General features: G+C 39.1%; 12 protein-coding genes across 12 annotated transcripts; 3 read left to right on the top strand and 9 right to left on the bottom strand.

Annotated features, from left to right (window-relative positions):
• On the bottom strand, positions 1–1,345 carry Gasu_27840 (uncharacterized protein). Its single transcript, XM_005706245.1, has 3 exons — positions 958–1,345; positions 779–908; positions 1–726 (listed from the first exon to the last, which is right to left on the bottom strand). Exons 1-3 carry the CDS (start codon positions 1,201–1,203, stop codon positions 29–31), a joined length of 1,074 nt encoding a protein of 357 aa, XP_005706302.1. The 5' UTR covers positions 1,204–1,345; the 3' UTR covers positions 1–28.
• Positions 1,346–1,350: 5 nt separating this feature from the next.
• Positions 1,351–2,085, bottom strand: Gasu_27850 (uncharacterized protein). Its single transcript, XM_005706246.1, has one exon. It carries the CDS (start codon positions 2,052–2,054, stop codon positions 1,449–1,451), a length of 606 nt encoding a protein of 201 aa, XP_005706303.1. The 5' UTR covers positions 2,055–2,085; the 3' UTR covers positions 1,351–1,448.
• Positions 2,086–2,420: 335 nt separating this feature from the next.
• Positions 2,421–3,475, bottom strand: Gasu_27860 (uncharacterized protein). The gene is made up of 2 exons (XM_005706247.1): positions 2,830–3,475; positions 2,421–2,780 (listed from the first exon to the last, which is right to left on the bottom strand). The coding sequence occupies exons 1-2, from the start codon at positions 3,433–3,435 to the stop codon at positions 2,469–2,471; spliced, it is 918 nt and encodes a 305-aa protein (XP_005706304.1). The 5' UTR covers positions 3,436–3,475; the 3' UTR covers positions 2,421–2,468.
• Positions 3,476–3,485: 10 nt separating this feature from the next.
• Gasu_27870 (mannose-1-phosphate guanylyltransferase) lies at positions 3,486–4,656 on the top strand. The gene is made up of 2 exons (XM_005706248.1): positions 3,486–3,712; positions 3,759–4,656. The coding sequence occupies exons 1-2, from the start codon at positions 3,503–3,505 to the stop codon at positions 4,623–4,625; spliced, it is 1,077 nt and encodes a 358-aa protein (XP_005706305.1). The 5' UTR covers positions 3,486–3,502; the 3' UTR covers positions 4,626–4,656.
• A 4-nt stretch (positions 4,657–4,660) lies between these two features.
• Gasu_27880 (protein phosphatase) lies at positions 4,661–5,965 on the bottom strand. The gene is made up of 4 exons (XM_005706249.1): positions 5,708–5,965; positions 5,547–5,663; positions 5,296–5,498; positions 4,661–5,246 (listed from the first exon to the last, which is right to left on the bottom strand). Exons 1-4 carry the CDS (start codon positions 5,909–5,911, stop codon positions 4,853–4,855), a joined length of 918 nt encoding a protein of 305 aa, XP_005706306.1. The 5' UTR covers positions 5,912–5,965; the 3' UTR covers positions 4,661–4,852.
• Positions 5,966–6,190: 225 nt separating this feature from the next.
• Positions 6,191–8,875, bottom strand: Gasu_27890 (glutamyl-tRNA synthetase). The gene is made up of 5 exons (XM_005706250.1): positions 8,851–8,875; positions 7,721–8,801; positions 7,246–7,668; positions 7,093–7,200; positions 6,191–7,039 (listed from the first exon to the last, which is right to left on the bottom strand). The coding sequence occupies exons 1-5, from the start codon at positions 8,856–8,858 to the stop codon at positions 6,848–6,850; spliced, it is 1,812 nt and encodes a 603-aa protein (XP_005706307.1). The 5' UTR covers positions 8,859–8,875; the 3' UTR covers positions 6,191–6,847.
• A 5-nt stretch (positions 8,876–8,880) lies between these two features.
• Gasu_27900 (uncharacterized protein) lies at positions 8,881–10,155 on the bottom strand. The gene is made up of 3 exons (XM_005706251.1): positions 9,874–10,155; positions 9,699–9,763; positions 8,881–9,652 (listed from the first exon to the last, which is right to left on the bottom strand). The coding sequence occupies exons 2-3, from the start codon at positions 9,703–9,705 to the stop codon at positions 9,018–9,020; spliced, it is 642 nt and encodes a 213-aa protein (XP_005706308.1). The 5' UTR covers positions 9,706–9,763; positions 9,874–10,155; the 3' UTR covers positions 8,881–9,017.
• Positions 10,156–10,165: 10 nt separating this feature from the next.
• Positions 10,166–12,976, top strand: Gasu_27910 (ubiquitin-protein ligase (Cullin)). Its single transcript, XM_005706252.1, has 5 exons — positions 10,166–11,002; positions 11,070–11,658; positions 11,705–11,854; positions 11,901–12,683; positions 12,734–12,976. Exons 1-5 carry the CDS (start codon positions 10,176–10,178, stop codon positions 12,932–12,934), a joined length of 2,550 nt encoding a protein of 849 aa, XP_005706309.1. The 5' UTR covers positions 10,166–10,175; the 3' UTR covers positions 12,935–12,976.
• A 9-nt stretch (positions 12,977–12,985) lies between these two features.
• Gasu_27920 (20S proteasome subunit alpha 2) lies at positions 12,986–13,826 on the top strand. The gene is made up of 2 exons (XM_005706253.1): positions 12,986–13,157; positions 13,211–13,826. The coding sequence occupies exons 1-2, from the start codon at positions 13,040–13,042 to the stop codon at positions 13,798–13,800; spliced, it is 708 nt and encodes a 235-aa protein (XP_005706310.1). The 5' UTR covers positions 12,986–13,039; the 3' UTR covers positions 13,801–13,826.
• A 4-nt stretch (positions 13,827–13,830) lies between these two features.
• Positions 13,831–15,995, bottom strand: Gasu_27930 (aldehyde dehydrogenase). Its single transcript, XM_005706254.1, has one exon. The coding sequence runs from the start codon at positions 15,896–15,898 to the stop codon at positions 13,886–13,888; it is 2,013 nt and encodes a 670-aa protein (XP_005706311.1). The 5' UTR covers positions 15,899–15,995; the 3' UTR covers positions 13,831–13,885.
• A 5-nt stretch (positions 15,996–16,000) lies between these two features.
• Positions 16,001–17,665, bottom strand: Gasu_27940 (RNA-binding protein). Its single transcript, XM_005706255.1, has one exon. It carries the CDS (start codon positions 17,658–17,660, stop codon positions 16,026–16,028), a length of 1,635 nt encoding a protein of 544 aa, XP_005706312.1. The 5' UTR covers positions 17,661–17,665; the 3' UTR covers positions 16,001–16,025.
• A 10-nt stretch (positions 17,666–17,675) lies between these two features.
• Gasu_27950 (dUTP pyrophosphatase) lies at positions 17,676–18,325 on the bottom strand. Its single transcript, XM_005706256.1, has 3 exons — positions 18,076–18,325; positions 17,907–18,026; positions 17,676–17,860 (listed from the first exon to the last, which is right to left on the bottom strand). Exons 1-3 carry the CDS (start codon positions 18,281–18,283, stop codon positions 17,736–17,738), a joined length of 453 nt encoding a protein of 150 aa, XP_005706313.1. The 5' UTR covers positions 18,284–18,325; the 3' UTR covers positions 17,676–17,735.
• Positions 18,326–18,438: the final 113 nt, after the last annotated feature.

The following is an 18,438-nucleotide window of genomic DNA, read 5'->3' on the forward strand; positions in this document are numbered from 1 at the left end:
TCATTGCAAATAATCAGTTTTAAATAGTTTACTCTCCATACTTGGAAAAATCAATCGATGAAGCAATATGAAATGAACTGTCGACATCAGTGTCTCTTACAAACGCTTCTGCCTCATTAAAATAACCCCAAGCCTGCCAATTCCTAAGCTGCTCTGTAGAGAACGGTCCATAAACTTTAGAAGGGTCATGAGACCACTTGAGTTCCCAATGCAGTTTTGACTGGTCTCGTGGCGACGTGTGTAAATCATTCAAAGGTTCACCATCTCTTTTCCTCTTTCTTGTTTCCTTTGAAGAAGAACAGCTATTACCAAACTCTCCTAGCCCTCCCTTCTCCAAGCAACTCTCTCTCGTTTCTTCATAAATGCTGTACTCGCCTCTATTCAGCAAAGAATCGGCGAGTTCTGTGACTTCGTTAAACTCACGTTTAGCACTCGCATCCTTTCTACTTCCCGCTAATCTTTTCAAAGCTCGCAATATGCTTTCACCTGAGTGTAAAAGCCTTGCCAGCTTTGCATATAACTCTTTTGTTCTCTCAGGGGAATCATCATCCACCATATCCGAATCCTCCAAAGACTTCAATTCTTCCTTTGAATTAGACGCTTGCATTGCATACGTAGGCTTCAAAACCTCGATGGCGTCTGCCCAATCGTCGCGCTCTACTCTAGGACGTCTTATTGGTTTCCTTTTTTCCCTCTTCGATTCTTCTTCCTCGTCTGAAGAAGAAACTACAGAATATTTTTCATAGGAAACAACAAAACAACCAAAAAAGCAACTAACCTACACCCTCGAGGTTCTGAACTCTGTTTTCAAAATAAAAACCCACAAAGTTGCCTTCTTTGTCAACATAGCCTTCATCTAACTCCTCTTCAAGGTTGAAGGCAGTAACAGGGCCAGCGTTGGTTTCGTCCTGCAGACAGTTGTAATACAAAATATTCGTATAAAACCAGTAAACCTACCGCTAAAGAAAACGAGGGCTGCTCTTCTTCTCCTTCTAGTAAGGAAGGTCGAATTCTAGGGAGCGCTCGCCTCAAGTTTCTCTCACTATCCTCGTCAGAGCTCTCGTCGTCCTCGGCACCTGCAATTTCGTATTCTGCTTCCGCTACTGAAAGTTGTCTCACCTCAATACCAGAAGTACCAGGCTCCTCGTCTGAGTCTTTCCCAAAAACATCGTTTGAAGAAGGCACGGCATCGGAAGAAGACATATCACAAAACAAAGATCTCTATTCCATAATCGACATGACAATTTAAACTATGGTTGGAACATCATCGTATACAATAAAAGTATCTATGTTTACCAAGTCCCGTTCATGCTGTAGAGATGCTCTTACATAAATTTTGACAACTACATTAAACTTGCAACTTAATTTGCTTACTGCTCTACAAATGAAACAACAAGACCTGGAAACTGAAGGGTGTAAGTAATAATCTCTCCTTTCAAACAACTATTTCATAGTGGAGACGCATGGTGATGTACAAAAAGCCAAGAATTATTTGTCCACTGTAAAATATTGGTAGCCAGAAAGTCAACCCTAAGATAGTCGCTCTGAACGTCTGTGTCTTTCGGAGTAGCGACGGCTTCATGTGTGACCCACGCAACGGTTCCACGAATATAAATTCTTTCGTTCTTAACTTCCACTTGTGTTGTCATGCTCTGTAAATAAGCAGACCAAGATTCAAGCACTCTATCATATCCAGTGACGAGGTCCTCACACAATATGTGTGCACAACTTATTTGATCCGAAAAAAGCCATAAAGATTGAAGAGTTTCAAAATCACGTCGATTGATAGCTTTATAAAATTCCTCATTCACCTTGGCAACGTTATCTGCACCAAAACCGTCAGCCTGTAGGATTTGATTCATAAGTTCAGTCGCTTGTTCGACTCTCTCTGCAGCCAGTGAACGGTCCAATGCACCAAACTTCTCAGTTGAGCAAGACAAGCCTGGAAAACAATCGAATCCTGCTTTCCTCGATAACTTGGCCCGTTTCCTTTTCAAAGTATTTGTCTTTCCCAAACTGAGTATGAAGAAATAATACGAGCCGAACGCAGACATATTACAATCTCCCTAATTTCACAATTGTATCGACAGTTTATGGCTCTGCCTTCGTAATTATTAGAGAATGATTACTGTATAGAACTGTGAATATCATTTTGATAAAGTATCAAAACACTCTTCTTTTTCTAACAGCACATTGCAACGGGTAACATTGTCCAGTTGATAACTTATCCAATTTATCAATTTTAATTTTGTACTTATTCCACAGAACAGCATTTTGTTCCTATAATTCTTCATGAACTGAAAGACTGCAACCTGTTGCCAGAATATTATAAATACAAGTTTCCTTCAAAAGAAAGTGTCTTCAGATATTGTAGCAAAAACTTCGAGGAGACTTCAATTTCAACGCTAACAGATTGAAGAAATCTGAAATTTTCTGCAAGTAGAAAATTTGTCATCTCTGACATATTGTTACTGGGAAGAAATATTCCAACGACGTTTGCCATGCACAAGAAATGTGTTTGGCCACTTATTTAAAACAAGTTGCTCCGAAAAGGGGTTGTCTCCAAAATTCAGAATGAAGTCGGAATATACAAATAAATGACTATAATATCTCATCCACGAATGATAACGTTTGTTCATTCTCAAAGCATGTAAAGCTCCATCAAAAGGAGCATCTTTATACTCCATTTGAGCAGTTTCCAATATGTTATCAAAACAAGGGTCGCCAACACGATACAAGGCGTTTCCATTGATATGATAATCGTGTTGAGTAATGATTCGCTATTTTGGAGTTGATTAGCCATAATGACAAATGAATTAATTTTTTTACCTTTGCATATTGAGCAATGGAACCCTTGTGGTAGAATTCTTTTCCTTTTGTCTCATTATATACAGCTTCTAACCAAAAGGGACGAATAGGAGAAACGTCTGGTTCCATGATAAACAAATAATCATATCCGTTTCGAATGAAATTCTTTTTGAAAAGGGGATAAAACATGTTGCATGTTCCAGGAGAAATATGAGAAAGTTTGAGAAATGAATAGTAGTAAAGATCTTCATTTGGCTCAAGGTTGGCAGAATCTATCAAAATAGATCGAAAGCAAGATTGTAGGGGCTCAGACTCAAACAGAAGGTTGCTAGCTGTCCCATTTCTATCCCATTCCGTCCAGTTCCTGTGAAACCAAAATAGAATGTCTACTGTCCCATCGAAGTTACAAGAACATGGAGGATAGGAAGCATAAAGTCTCAAGTTATTCTCAAGATAGTTCCAATCAAACTTTGTGAAGGGAACCACAACAAGAAGCGGTAGATTTCTTTTTCTTAGAGGCATACATTCAGGATAAGTAACTTGGACTTTCCAATAATTAGGAAAGTAGTGTTCATAAAGAAGAGACAATAATAGAACAAGCACAACTGAATGAAATAACCTTTTCATGAAGTGCTAGAATTATCAATAGAACAATTTGTGACTAGAAAAATGTTTTCAATTTGAAATTTGGATTATGAAGGCGCTTATTTTGGTTGGTGGTTATGGCACTCGTCTTCGCCCCCTTACTCTTTCCTATCCAAAGCCTTTGGTAGAGTTTTGCAACAAACCAATGGTTTTTCACCAGATTGAGGCTCTTGCAGCAGTTGGTGTCAATGAAGTTGTTCTAGCAGTAAGCTATCAGCCTCAGGCCATGCAAGACTTTTTGGAGTCGGAACAACAAAAGGTAAGAAAACGACACACTTTCAAGAAGTTGTGTTAAGTCCATAAAGCTGGGAATCAAAATAACTTGTTCTCGAGAAACTGAACCTCTTGGTACAGCTGGTCCTATCAAACTGGCAGAGTCGTTGCTTAACGATGGAGAACCATTCTTTGTTCTAAACTCAGATATTATTTGTGACTATCCATTCCAGAAAATGTTAGATTTCCATCGTAAGCATGGTGGTATAGGCACAATTCTAGTTACTCAGGTTGAAGAGCCCAGCAAATATGGCGTTGTTCTTTTTGATAAAGATGGGAAGATTGAACGTTTTGTTGAGAAGCCTCCGAAGTTTGTCGGCAACAGAATAAATGCTGGAGCATATTTATTTCATCCTGTCATTTTGCGAAAGTTGCTATTGAGAGCTACTTCCATAGAGAAGGAAGTGTTTCCCGAACTGGCTGCAGAAGGCCTACTGTATGCAGTGGAGCTGGATTCGTTTTGGGCTGATATTGGACAACCAAAGGATTACTTAACTGGAATGTGTCTTTATCTCTCCAACATACGTAACAAAGAGCCTGAGAATATTATGTACGGTCCTGAGTTCATTGGTAATGTCTTAGTAGACCCTTCAGCAAAGATTGGTCAGAACTGCCGTTTAGGTCCCGACTGTGTTATTGGAAGAGATTGTATCGTAGAAGATGGCGTTCGCTTAATCAGAACTACTCTTCTTCCTGGAACTCGTGTCAAGTCTCATTCGTGGATTTCCGATTCTATTATCGGTTGGCAATGTACGATTGGTGAATGGGTTCGCATAGAGAACAACACAGTTCTTGGCGAAGACGTTAGTGTATCAGATGAAATTTATGTCAATGGAGCCAGTGTACTTCCTCATAAAAATGTCACCACAGATATACCCGACCCAACCATTCTCATGTAGTGAATGTATTATTCGAAATGATTGGAATTGCTTGTCTTAAAAAGCTTATCATTCACGTACAAGCTGATGCCTTCTTTTAAAGAGGAAAAGGATTGTTTCCAAGAATAAACACATTTCGTCTAATCCTTTATTTACAGTCCAATGGCTTCCAAATCCTTGCACAGAAACAAACTGAAAATAGTGAAGTCTGTATGCCAAATGTCGACGAGCAAAGAGAAGAGAAAAGATTAGGAGAGATCTATCACCATAACTGAGATATTGTCTGTACTTCCTCTGTCAAGGGCAAGTCGTACAAGACGTTCACTAATACTTTGGACATCTAAGCCGTTTACGTGCAAATGCTGTACAAAGTTGACAACTTCCTGATCCTCTACAACGTCCCATAAACCATCACATGCAAGAATAAGAAATTTATCGTCTGCAGTTAAAGTTTCGGAGGTTACGTGAGGCTCCCCTATGACAACCGACTTCATAGCGTGGTCGCCTAGAGCCCGAGAAACGGAAAGTACGCCATTCACTCTCTTCATAATAATAAAACCACCATCCTTTGTTATTCTATCCACTTCCAACGCATCCGAAGCTTTATGATCATATGAAAGTCTCGTTGCCTTGCCATTGCGACTGGTTATCGTCAAAACTCAATATCAAAGAGTCAAACGTGCTCAAATACCTCAAGACAGCTCTAGAATCACCTACATTTGCACAAAAAAGAACCCTTCTCTCTGGATAAGACTTGATATAACAAGTCACTGCAGTAGCGCCAACATAAAGAAAATGTTTTTCCTCGAGAATTTTGTCGGCTCTTAAATAAGCTTTTGCCAAGGCACCTGCTGGATCTGCACCTTTTGTCTTCTCTAATTCTTCTTCCAGAAACTAATTAACAATAAGAACAACGCAAGTTGGGGTATACGGACAACATACTTTGTGCAAAATCATCTCTATGACCTCAACGGCTGCACGTCCCCCGTGTCCATCATAGACTCCAAAGAAAGCATCCTTGTTGTTCCCAGCAAACTCATCCACAACAACATGGGCGTCCTACAGAAAATAAGACTAGAACGAAAGCTGAAATAGTTGCCTACTTCCATAGTAGGTCGAAAGCGATGATTTGCTTCTTCGGCAAAACCTACGCTGTGTACTGCTCCACAATATTGAGGCTCTCGGTGGAAGCCTGTAATAGGTCTGTTTCTTGAACGCATTGTTAGTGAACTTTTCGCAGAGTCCTCGACGTTGTTGGTAAGGTGACTCGAAAAAACACTATCTTCCACACTATCTGTCTCCTCCATTTCGATGTACGAAAAATTCCAAAACTACTTTTCCCACTCTGCAGAAGGAATGACTGTCTACAAGTATTGCCTCCTGACAGACTTTGGCTATGGTTAGATATGTTGTATTTGTCGCCTTTCCTGTAAAATATTTGCAACTTTGGAAAATTGTATGTAAACAGACAACTCAAGGGGTTTCTGTTTCAGAGACTATTTTACTTGTATTCGTTGTTGAGCTATTCGTTCTTCAATGCCTTACTTTTGCTCTCTAAAAAATTTTTTGGGAAGTTTCGTTTCTGTAGTTTAACTTCATCTTATATTCCTGAGACTCAAAACGAAGTGGAAATCGCTGTATAGTTGTCATACCAGTGGGGCAGGTTGTTGGAGATCGATTTTTGTCTGACAAATATATTTTGCAGTGGTGGCCTTGTCCTTTCTGTAGTAGCTTTCACAAAGCCAATAAGTTTTCATAATATTTCTCTCGCAAAACTGTAAACGTCTGACAGCATCTTCAATGCAGTACTAAAACGTCAGTAGTGTCGATGCAACTCGAACAGTGAAGTTGGATTTTTCAAAGAAACTTGTTTTGAAAGAGTTGATATAAAATGTGTATCCATCAGAATAAATAATGGCGCTTATAGTAACTCGACTTTCTGGAGACTGTTGATTAGTATACGTTGATATTAACTAGCTACCTCAATAGTCTAACTTGATATGTTATCCAATAAATTTTTTGAGTGAATCTGGTTATAGAATACTCCTTACATTTGATATATTTGAATTGGAAGGAGTCCAACTTAAAGTTGTGTTCTTTAGTAGGAATAAGCTTGACAAAAGTCCTCACAGTTTATTTGCCGAGTTGAATAATCGCTCTCATTTGCACAACCTATTCGATAATGAAGCTCTTCAGAGAAAGATTACCAGTTCTCGAAAATTTCCTTTTTGATGATCAGAAAACTACAACTGTTGCATTCTTGCAAGAAAACTCTCTAGGATCCTTATCCTTTGTTCTAAGGGCACAAACTTATCACTTTTGCCTTTGGCTAGTGACAAAATTCGTATTACATCTCCAACATCAGGTCCACTCATCTTTCCTGTTAAAGCTAAACGAACTGGATGAAACAAATGCTTTCCTTTACGTTTTGTTTCCTAACCCAAAAATTTCAAATGACTGAAAAAACTCTTTCATGAAAGTTCCATACTTTACTAACGCACTTGATCCACTCCTTCCACAAGACACGATGATTCTCATTCTCACCACATGGAAAAGTGCCATCTTTAAAGGAGCGAACAATAACTTCAGACAACTCCTAAAAGAAGTCAAAAATGTGCTAAACTAAATGGACTCCACTTACATAGAAACCGCCTTCCTTTGTCAATAATTCTGCAGCTTCACCAGACTGCACAGTTTCTTCAAGTGGATAGGAAAATATTCTAGTCACCTGATACTCATAATCTGAAGTTAACTCAACGCTATCTCGAGTCACTTCAGCAATCATTTCAGTCAAAGAATCAGAACTATCCACATGAGAATACAACAGGTGTGCTAATTTTAGACGTTCACTTATTACAGTTCTCAATTTCTCAATAGGTAACGAACGCAAATATCTCGCATTCATCCAGCGCAGCTTTTCGATATCAAAAACGGCAGGAGCCTTTGACAATCTTGACAAACTAAAAGATTTTGTCAATTCTTCTCGAGAATAAAACTCTTGTTCCGTTCCATCGTGCCAACCAAGTAAAGCCAAATAGTTTATCAAAGCTTCTGGAAGGTATCCCTTTGAGCGGCGTTTAGAAACTTAAAATAAGCACAGAAACAATAATTTCTACCTCTGATCGAAACTGATTCACGGAAGTTGCCCCATGTCTCTTACTTAACTTCGTTCTATCCTCCCCAAGTATAAGTGAACAATGAGCATAACTTGGCAACGGGAAACCTAATGCGTGCAAGACGAGAATCTGACGAACGGTATTTGTCAAATGTTCTTCTGCTCTGATCACCGTAGAAATTTCCATCAGGGCGTCGTCTATAGCTACACAAAAGTTATAAACTGGTACACCATTACTTCTCATGACGATGAAATCACCGAAAGTAGCTTCCGCATCCCAAACAACATCACCACGAACAATATCATGAAGTACTATTTTGGTATCTTTGGGTACCTTGAAACGAAAAACATAAGGAACTCCAGCTGCTATTTGCTTTTCAATCTCTGTTGGAGTTAAATGACGACATGTTCCAGCGTACTTAGGTGTTTGACCACTTGCTTCCATCTCTATCCTTTGTCTTTCCAATTCTTCTTCTGAACAAAAGCAAGGATATACAAAGCCTTCCGAGTGCAGCTTTTCAACGTACTTTTTATAAATGAATCCTCTTTCTGACTGCCTCAGAGGCCCAAGTTTTTTCAATTCTTCCAGATTACTATTGTTCGTGACTCCTTCTGGACCATAATCCCAGTCCAGTCCCAACCATCTAAGGTCGCGCAGTAACGATTCTTCGTTCTCCCTGGTTGAGCGACTCAGGTCCGTGTCTTCTATTCTCAGCATAAATATGCCACTATGCTTCCTTGCGTGTAGCCAGTTAAACAGTGCTGTTCTTGCTCCTCCTACGTGTAACTGACCAGTAGGAGAAGGAGCAAATCGTACTCGAACGGGTCGCTGAAGGACTTCTTGAATGGGAGGTGTCTCGATACTATTATAAGAACTCTGATCTCGACCTTCTGTTTGAGAAGTATCGTGAAGAAGAGACAATAGGCGTACGACACCAACAGATGAAGCGAACTTTCTCCACCCTCTTACTCGAAAACGCGAAGATAGTGGGCTCCAAGTGACTCCTTTTGGAGTTGGCCAGGAACGTATTTTATCTGAATAGAAGTTTCCGCAGCAGTTACTATTGCTGATATGGAACTTTCTCTTACATGTTTTCAAAAAATAAGTCTCTGCCTTCTCACGGTAACTACAAAGACATTGAAAGCAAAAATTCTTGGCCTGAGACATCCAAATCTCTTCAACTATGAAATGCGGCTGCTTTATTTATTGAGAGCACAACGCTTTGGTTGCTACAACACAAACATGTAAATATTACAAAACCTTATGCATTTTAGCCGATCCCGCTTGCTTTTAGATTCTATATTTGGACTGGTCCAACCAATTCGCGAAAGCGAGCGGCAAGCTGTTCAGAGAGAAAAGAATTTCTCAAAGCTAATCTGGACGAAGGAATTAAGGAAACGACAGGAGTTCCAATAGGTACTGCAGTACCCTCTGGAATTACTGTAACAGGTGCTTCTGTTGGAACAGGTGCTTCCGTCGGCAACGGTGCTTCTGTTGCTACTGGAGTTGCTGTTGCTAAAAGCTGTCGTAACAACTTGACCAGGCTTCCTTCTTCTGCTTTAGAAAAGGCTTTGCGAACAGAACCAGAGGGAAGAGGAAATCCGGAAGGTGGTGCTGTCGGAATTTCCGTCACGATTGGGTCACTTGAAGTTCCTACTAATGTTGGAACAGCTGAAGTGGTAGTAGTTGATATAGTTGTAGGAATAGGTGTTGTTGTTGGAGCTGGAGTTTCAGTTGGAATCGGTATTTCTGTCGGGATCGGGGCCTCTGTTGCTGAAGGCGATCCAGAAGAGAATTGTCTGAGGAAATCTCTGTTCCATTGCAGAGCTTTACGTATTTCTCTTGCCAAGTTATCGTCTATAGGAGGAAGAGCAGAGCTGGTAACCATCAGGAGAGCGACTGTCAATAGAATAAGAGAACATTTGAATATTCCTAGTCTCAATATTAGACTTGGCTATTACTTTAAGGTTATATATACCTTTCATAGCTGCGACGGATAAGACTTGTGTATTGTGTCAGTTACCAAAAACAAATTTATATCGACTGTACGTGGAAGGAATTTATGGCTTCTCGACTCGAAGCCAATACCGAAATTACGTGGAAGACCATCATCGAAGAGCAAATCTGTCGTTTGAGATGTGAAACGTTCTAACCTTACATTCATATCCTTCCTAAACTTGCCGTACAACGTACATTTGACACACTACAGTAAAATCGTTATATTTATATTGAAACATTTTGGTTTGCTATATATGGAACGAAAGTTTTGGAAATGATAAGACCCTTGTAATAATATGGTCAGCTCAGTTAGGATAATAAACATTTTATTCTTTTTCTCTCAAAAAGATTGTATGCATTTGGAAGCTTTCTCTATAAAGAAACTATAGTGATGTGAATAGTTAAAGACTAGTCTCAGAGAAATTTATAAAAAATGGATGTTTAATGTTGTGATCAAATGCGAGCAAACAAAAGAACTGAAAAGAGTAGCTTTGAAGAACTTAGAAAAGCGACTACTTCTTGCCTTCGGGACGGAAACCACTTTGTTCAAACAGAGAACCTTACCAAATATCATTCCTTGGTTTATGCTTTGTGTTGTGACCCTGACAGACCGAGAGCTGAGGAACTGTACAAATGGTTAAAGAAGACTTTTCTGGAGTATACCAAGGAAATATTCCAAGAGTTTACGAATAGCGAGTCTTATATAGCATATAAGTGTTTGAGAAAACAAAGGAAAGAAAGTTATCCTGGAGAGCAAAGTACAGAGAAGTATACAGAAAGCAAAGAAAACTTGAGTTATGTCTCAACCTTATTGGAGCTTGAGAATGATAACTTCGTGCAACTTAGAAAATATACTGTGCTCTGGGAAAGTTTCTGTGCTGGTTTACAAGCAGCTACATTTATTTTTTCATATTTGGAACGTAGTTGGATAACAGAAAGGAAAAAAGGAGGCATACTTGAAACTAGAGGGGTGTATGACATATATACTTTGGGTGTTTTAACTTGGAAGGACCACCTTTTCCGACATCTCAGGGAATGGATTGTCAGAAACACACTCTCGTATGTTTATTATCTGCGCCAAAAGAAGCTTGATGTTCATGTTGTACAAACTGTCGTACACAGTCTCCTACGTATGGGTACTGTAGAAGCCATCGTTCAAGAAGAGGACTCAGAGGAGGAGGACCTTGCATTGTCTATTTATAGAAACAAGTTCGAGAAACCTTTCCTAGAGGAAACCTCGCGGTATTATCATAAGCTAGGAACCGAGTTAAAGGCAAGTTATAGGTGAGTTTGACAAAGATGAAAATGAAATCTTCTCATTCTCGATTTCAAGTGAAAAAGACTTTTTAAGGCAAGTCGAAATTTGTTTAAATGAAGAACAACGGTTGTCAGAACAATTCTGTCATTCTTCTTCCATGGCTCTTTTAAGAAACCGTTGTGAAGATGCTCTTATAGTGAAACATTTGGATATATTTTACTCATTGAGCGACATGTATTTAAGAGATAGCCAAGAAGAAGAATTGCGACTTGTATATAGACTACTTTCAAGGGTCCCTGGGGCATTAAAGCCTGTTCAGGACAGTTTGAAAACCATATTGATTGATTGGGGAAGTGAAAGTCTTGGGCCTTTTAAGGAACGAACAGAGAGCAATATGATGCCAACGTCGCCGCTATTATCAGGAAAGCAGGATAATGGAAAAGATTGCAAGGAACATATGAGTAGTCTTGAGAAATCTATGATGGAATATGATGCATTTGCAGAACAAGAAGCAGAGTCCTTCGTGAATGCCGCATGGAATATATATATACATTCTAGGAAGCTTGTAGAAGAAGCCTTTATGAATGACGAAGGCTTTATTTTGGCTCTAGAACAAGGCTGCAACAAGTTCTTTAACAGCGTTTCTTGTGCTCCTCATTTACTTGCTCGATTCTGTCATAAAGTAAGTTTTCATCTCTTCGCTGTGAAATTCGGTTGACGTTTTGTAGATGTTAGAACGGCCTGAAAGTGATCTGGACTTTACAGAAGAAGAACGTGAAAACAGATTGGTCAAAGTGACTCGTCTTTTCAGACTTTTAGAAGAGAAGGACCTGTTTCAGCGCCTATATTCAGTGAAGTTAGCGAGACGTTTAATTTATGTAAGCCGTGAAATTCGTTGAAGTTGAATATTCATTTCATTTTTAGGGAACTTCTGCTTCGACAGATGCTGAGGAAGCGATGTTAGCACGCCTAAGAGAGACATGTGGCCAAGACTATGTTTCACAGCTACAAAGAATGTTTACTGATTGTCAAACAAGTCGAGAAGAGGTTATTTCTTTTCGTTCTTCGCCATATGGAGGAATTCCTTTAGGTTTTGAATTTTCTGTTATGGTATTGACAGCTGGTTCTTGGCCTATTGATCCTTCTACCTCAAAGAACAGCTGTAAGGAATACAGCATGAGTTATAGTGATATACATTCGCTGCCAAGCATGTTTTCTAAGGCTGTTGAAGCATTCTCAGAATATTACTCTGAAAAATTTGAAGGTAGAAGACTTATGTGGCTTCATTCTCTTTCAAAAGTTGATCTTCGAGCCAATCTATGGTCGCACAAACCCAGTTCAAAATCCTGGTGTGAATTGCAGGTGTCCTTTCCACAAGCTCTTATTCTTCTAAAGTATAACGATCGTATCACAAGCACATTTTCTGAATTGCATGACGCTACGGGTTTGGAGACTGAAGAAGTGAAACTATCGCTGAAGATTCTAATTGGCTGTGGCATTTTGCGTGTCTCTAGTAATGACTATGAGTTGATAGCAGATTCTAGCCAGTCGAATAGAATAGATGATATTATAGTTTCTTTGAACGATGAATTCTCTCCAAGGAAAAGAAAGATGAAACTTGCCAATCTCTTAGAACCCGAGATGAACAAGGAAAGCTCTGATGTAGAGAATAGTAGGAGGAAGATGGAAGAGGATCGTCGGTTACAGGTATTTGGTCTTGATTATTCTTTTAGATAGTTTGTTTAAGCCTTTTGTAGATTCAGGCGTGTCTTGTCCGTATCATGAAACGTTATCGTCGAGCCAATTTATCATTTTTGATAGGTGAAACTGTTTCCTTGCTGAGTCATCGATTTAAGGCAGCTGTTTCAGATATTAAGCTCAATTTGGAATCTCTGGTTGAGAAGGACTATATAGTTAAAGTGGATGATGCCGCAGATACTTTTGAATATGTGGCTTAAAAGATGGGCTTATTGTTCCATATGATGTAAATATCGATTGAATGAATGAATGATTCAAAAGAATTTGTCCAAACTGTAATTTTAGCATATTATTAAAAAGACTTTATGGGAGACTCGGATTATTCATTTTCTCTCACCACTTTTAGTCCTAGTGGAAAGCTAGTGCAAATAGAATATGCGTTGAATGCAGTTGCTGCAGGTGCCACTTCACTGGGGATTCGTGGTATGTATTATCTTGCCTTTGGGTAAAGCTCAACCCTATTCACGTTCACTCAGCAAAAAACGGAGTTGTGATCGCAACTGAGAAACGCATGCCTTCCATTCTTATGGAAAGTCATACTTTGGAAAAAATTGCTTTTCTTTCGGACACTACAGGAATGGTCTATTCTGGCATGGGCCCTGATTCAAGGGTTTTGTTGCGCAAGGCTCGAAAGTTTGCGCAGACTTACTACCAAACCTATAAAGAACCGATGCCTGTTGTTCAACTTGTTCGAGAAACAGCTTTTGTAATGCAAGAATTTACACAGTCAGGAGGAGTTAGACCTTTCGGAGTTAGCTTATTGATTGCAGGTTACGATGAACAAGGACCACATCTTTATCAGGTAGATCCTAGTGGGTCCTTTTTTGCGTGGAAAGCTTCAGCGATAGGGAAGAATATGGTTAACGCAAAGACATTTCTTGAAAAGCGCTATAGCGATGATATGGAGATCGAAGATGCCGTACATACGGCAATCTTAACTTTGAAGGAAGGATTTGAAGGACAGATTACGGAACATAATATTGAAATTGGACAAGTAACGGACAACCAGAAGTTTAAGGTATTGTCTCCTTTGGAAGTAAAAGACTATTTGGATGAAGTTGAATAAAAAACCGGTCGATTTGAAAACGGATAATAGAAATAAGTCGACTAAATATTCTCAGGAATGTTGTTACTTATTAGGCTTTGGTTACTTATCCACTTAAAGCAGTTCTTATCAACTGCCATACTGCTCGCATACGTTGAAGCTGACTATCTTCATATAAAACTTCGACCAAGGATTTCGAAAAATGATATCCATTCTTCTTAACGGGATACCTCAAAGGTTTCGGAATTCTGGTTCGCACTCCTGAAATACGATCACAAGTAACTGCTTTTACTAAACAACAGCCTCGAAGACCTTCAGCTCCCGAAAAGCGATCGGAACCCGAAGCCTTAGTACCACCAAACGGCAAACTCTGGCAAAGATAGTTCACACCAAAGTCATTAATATTACACATGCCACATTGTAACTCGGCTGCGATTCGATTGGCACGATTATAATCTCGTGAAAAGACCGAAGAGCCTAAACCGAAGGGACAAAGATTAACCAACTCGACCAACTCACTGTCATCCTCAAAGGAAATCAAAACAATAACTGGACCAAACACTTCTTCTTGCATAATTCTCATATCTTTAGAAACATGAGTTAAAACGATTGGACTCATCAAGTATGAATCTTTATCCGACAGCTTCGATAAGCTTCCATGAAGGATCTGTGCACCTTGATCTAACGCATCTTGAATAAGGGACTGAATGTTTTGAATAGCTATTGGACCCATTGTCATAGCACCAAGATCCACGCAAGCATTTTCGTCAGCTAAATCGTTTCCTACTGTCAATTTGCTGACTAATGACACAATCCTGCTTTCAAAGTGTTCAAAAATGTCACGATGGACAAAAACTCTTTCAACTCCGACGCAGTTTTGACCTGAATTCTGAAATACTCCTCTCATTAGTAATTCGATTGCTTGTTCCTGGTCAGCATCTTGTAGAATGATGAATGGATCCTTTCCTCCGAGCTCCAAAACAACAGGTTTCAACTGTTCTGCTGCTTGCTTAGCCACAAGTCTTCCTACTTTAGTAGAACCAGTAAAAAATATTTTTCCAACAAACGGACAACGGGTTAGTGCTTCGCCTGTGCTATTATCTCCACATAAAATTTGAACAAGATCCGAAGGATATCCACAAAAGTCCAAAACACTGCGGATAATTTTGGCAAAATACAGAGAACTCCAGCAACTATATTCAGAAGGCTTAATTACAAAAGCATTACCAGAAAATAAAGCTGCAAGAAGCGGATTATACATATTGTGAAAGGGATAGTTCCAAGGTGCAATAGCTCCAATCACTCCCAAGGGATGATATTCCACTCGAGCAGTTTTATGTAAAGTAAGTGGACCCACAGAGCGCCTTTCTGTAGATAAAACTGCTTCACCTTCTGCACATAACCAACGAATCTTCTCAAGTGTAGTTATGATTTCTCCAAGAACTGCATCAACTCTTGTTTTCCCTGTATCCAAACAAGACATCCAAACGATATCATCTTGATACTTCACAATATATTTCTTTAGGCACCGTAAAACTTTTCTTCTTTCACTAAAAGAAACCATTTTCCATTTTTCTTGAGCTTCTTTTGCCTTCAACACAGCATCGTTGACTTGTTTTTCATCCATCATCGAAACGGATCCAAGAAATGCACCGCTCGCTGGAGCATAACAGTGTATGAGTTTTCGTTCAGTATCCACCACCATTCCTTTCTTTCCTAACAAATATTTCGGCATTTCTATCTTTTCTCCAGCAGAAATATTTATCCTGGGAGGAATCTTTCGAGTTGCAGAAAGTCCGAGGAAACCCGCGCTTTCTCCGTTGAAAGTAATTGATAGCAATTTGAAAACGACTCTAACGACTCGAGAAACCCAATTGAAAAGAGTTGAAAGGGCTACAACAACTAGTAACCAGGGTATGGAAATGACTTGGCCTGAAACAGAAGCAGCAAAGTTGAGAGGTCTGGAATGAACCAAAGTTTCCTCATAAATACAGTCGTTTCCAAAGTTGACAATATATGAGCCTATCCTCTGTAGCGATAACCCAACTAAATAAAAACCATTTGCTACAGTCTGTGACAACTGTTGAAACAAGTTATTTCCAAAGAAGTTGACGGTCATCTTTATTGACAATTCTTTAACCATCCATTCCTATGCGATTCCTGATGGGCCATTCTTCTCATTCAAATCATCTCGGTCTCTGCAACTGAATTCTCAACACTTGCCAACATATTCAATATATACCAATTCATGATAATTCGTTGAAAGAATCAATAGTTGAGGCTAGACGTCGTTCTTCTACATCTTGTACAATGTCTTTGTACTTTCCAATTCTTTCCAATATGTGTTGATATACCTCTGAAGTATTTAGAGTTTTACAAAGAATGCGCAAAATACGAGCAGGGAATCTTGTTTCTACAGTCAAAGAATCACTTTTCACAGTCGAACTATTCTCTTGCATCTTGTTTTCGAGTTGCAAACAATAGATATTCTCAATAGCTTCAAGCCAATTTGAAATATTCTCACCCTTTCGAAAAATATATAATACATACTCCAATACAACCACATATGCAAAACTATTACAAACAAACGATAGCAGATTCTTCTGCAAGGCATCTTCCAAAGGATACCTAATCAGATTCAAAAGCTCCTGTCTTCTTGTTTCAAAGTCTTTTTTCACTTCAGTTCCATTCAGGTCATCACTAAGAAATGAGTAAGCTAAAGGATTAAAATATCGTCGCGAGGATGGACAAAGTAAATGCAAAATAGGTAAACGGCCATATTTGTCAGTCAGCAGATTCTTCGCATTCCGAATAATCTCTCGAAATATCACACTTTCCAGCATTGCGGTATCGTCTGTGAAATGAATTAGAGACAAAAGTACTTTGTGTCCGCATTCGTTTACTCCAACTTTTACAATATCCGCTTTCAAACTCTTCGACAGTTGCTTCTTTTCTTTAGCATCGGCCAGTTTGATGCATTCTATGACAACTTGAGAACCTTCACGAGTATGCAACATCACAGAGCCATGTGAAATAAGTGAAGAAGCAAGTACTTTCCGCGTATTTCCGTTCACTTCTTCAAAACATTCCTTTGCCAAGTGATGCACAAGTGCACATTGCATCAGTTTAGCATTGTTTGAAAAACTATCCAATAAACTTATAATTGAACTGAAAATCGTTTCATGAAATTCTCTGCCTATCTTAACGAGAAACGACTTGAGAGAAAAAACATCTTTCAATGAATCTCCCATACTGGTCAAAATCTGACGTTCGTTCGCACAATACAGTTCCCGCATTAAAATTTTCTTTTGTTTAGCATTTGCCACAGCTTGAAAAAAGAAATCAACAACATCCGAAGAAAATCTATTCTTCAATAGGGATACTAGTTGACCACGAAAAGAATCCAGAATCTCACCAATCTGCTCATTAGAACAGTATCGAAAAAGTTTAAGGACAATAAAGTGACCATAACGGTCTTTTGAGAGTTCTATAACATCCTTAACGAGGCCACGGACCAAAAATGACTTCTGTTGGTCACTCCCATACTTAACGACACTTTGAATAACTCGACAAGTGTCGGGACGCAGACAAGCTTTCTTCAAGTTATCTTTCCAAAGATTAAGAATTTTCTCAATCTGGTTTTGTCGTTCTTTCGGGTCAAGTTTTCGAAGCCTCAACTTTTCCCATATCTTCTTCGATTCCGTAACTTTCAAAATTTTGTTAGCACGTTCAGCTCTATCAGAACGTTCATTTGGGGTTTCTCGTTTTCCCTTCACTTTGTTGTTTTTATGAGTTGATAACCTCGCAACTCCTTTTGCAACTTTTTTGGGTTTTACTTTCTTGTTAGTCTTTTTCTGAATACTTTTCTTATTAGGACCCATTGGAGACGACGATCGAAACAAGTATTTGCTTTTATTGTGGAATGGGCAAATAAATGTTTACGGCATTTCCAAGCTTTAGCAACCAGTTGAGCCAAACCCGTTCGAACCTCTACCAGTATTATCTAGACTATTCACTTCAACAACTTCAGGTGTCGATATTTTTTCCAAGATGAGTTGAGCTATTCTGTTTCCCTTTGATACTAGAGCAACAGTCACGGAAAAATTTCAGTCCAAACTCAAACTTACTGTGAAAATCCTGATCAGAGTGGTTAAATAAAATGATTCCAAGACTTCCACGATAGTCTTCATCTATAACACCTGCTCCAACGTCTATTCCGTGCTTGAGTGCTAATCCTGATCTAGGAGCTTTGTAGGAAGCGAATATAGAACAACTGGATGGTCCTTCATAGCTTACCAACTCTTCCGTAGTGACCTGAAGGTATCGCCACTGCCAGGTCAGTTTTAACACAGTATCGACTTCGAGCTGGAACAATACAGTCTTCTGATGAACAAATGTCATATCCTGCAGCGAGTTTTGAACCTCGCTGGGGTACCACAGCCTCTTTGCTTAGTCTTTTTACTCGCAAAAGCATACAATCCCAGTTTTCGTTGTTTACCGCCATTTCTAAATTTGATTTTTTGGAATGAATTTTCTTTTTCCTTCTTTTCATGCTCTTTTTGGGATGCATAAAGAATTATAATGAGTTATTTTACAAAAGACTATTATAGTAAATGACAAACTGCTTTTCATAATAACAATGTCTCCAAACGTTGTGTT

Source organism: Galdieria sulphuraria (assembly GCF_000341285.1).
Source record: "Galdieria sulphuraria unplaced genomic scaffold scaf_21, whole genome shotgun sequence".
Taxonomy (NCBI): Eukaryota; Rhodophyta; class Bangiophyceae; order Galdieriales; family Galdieriaceae; genus Galdieria; species Galdieria sulphuraria.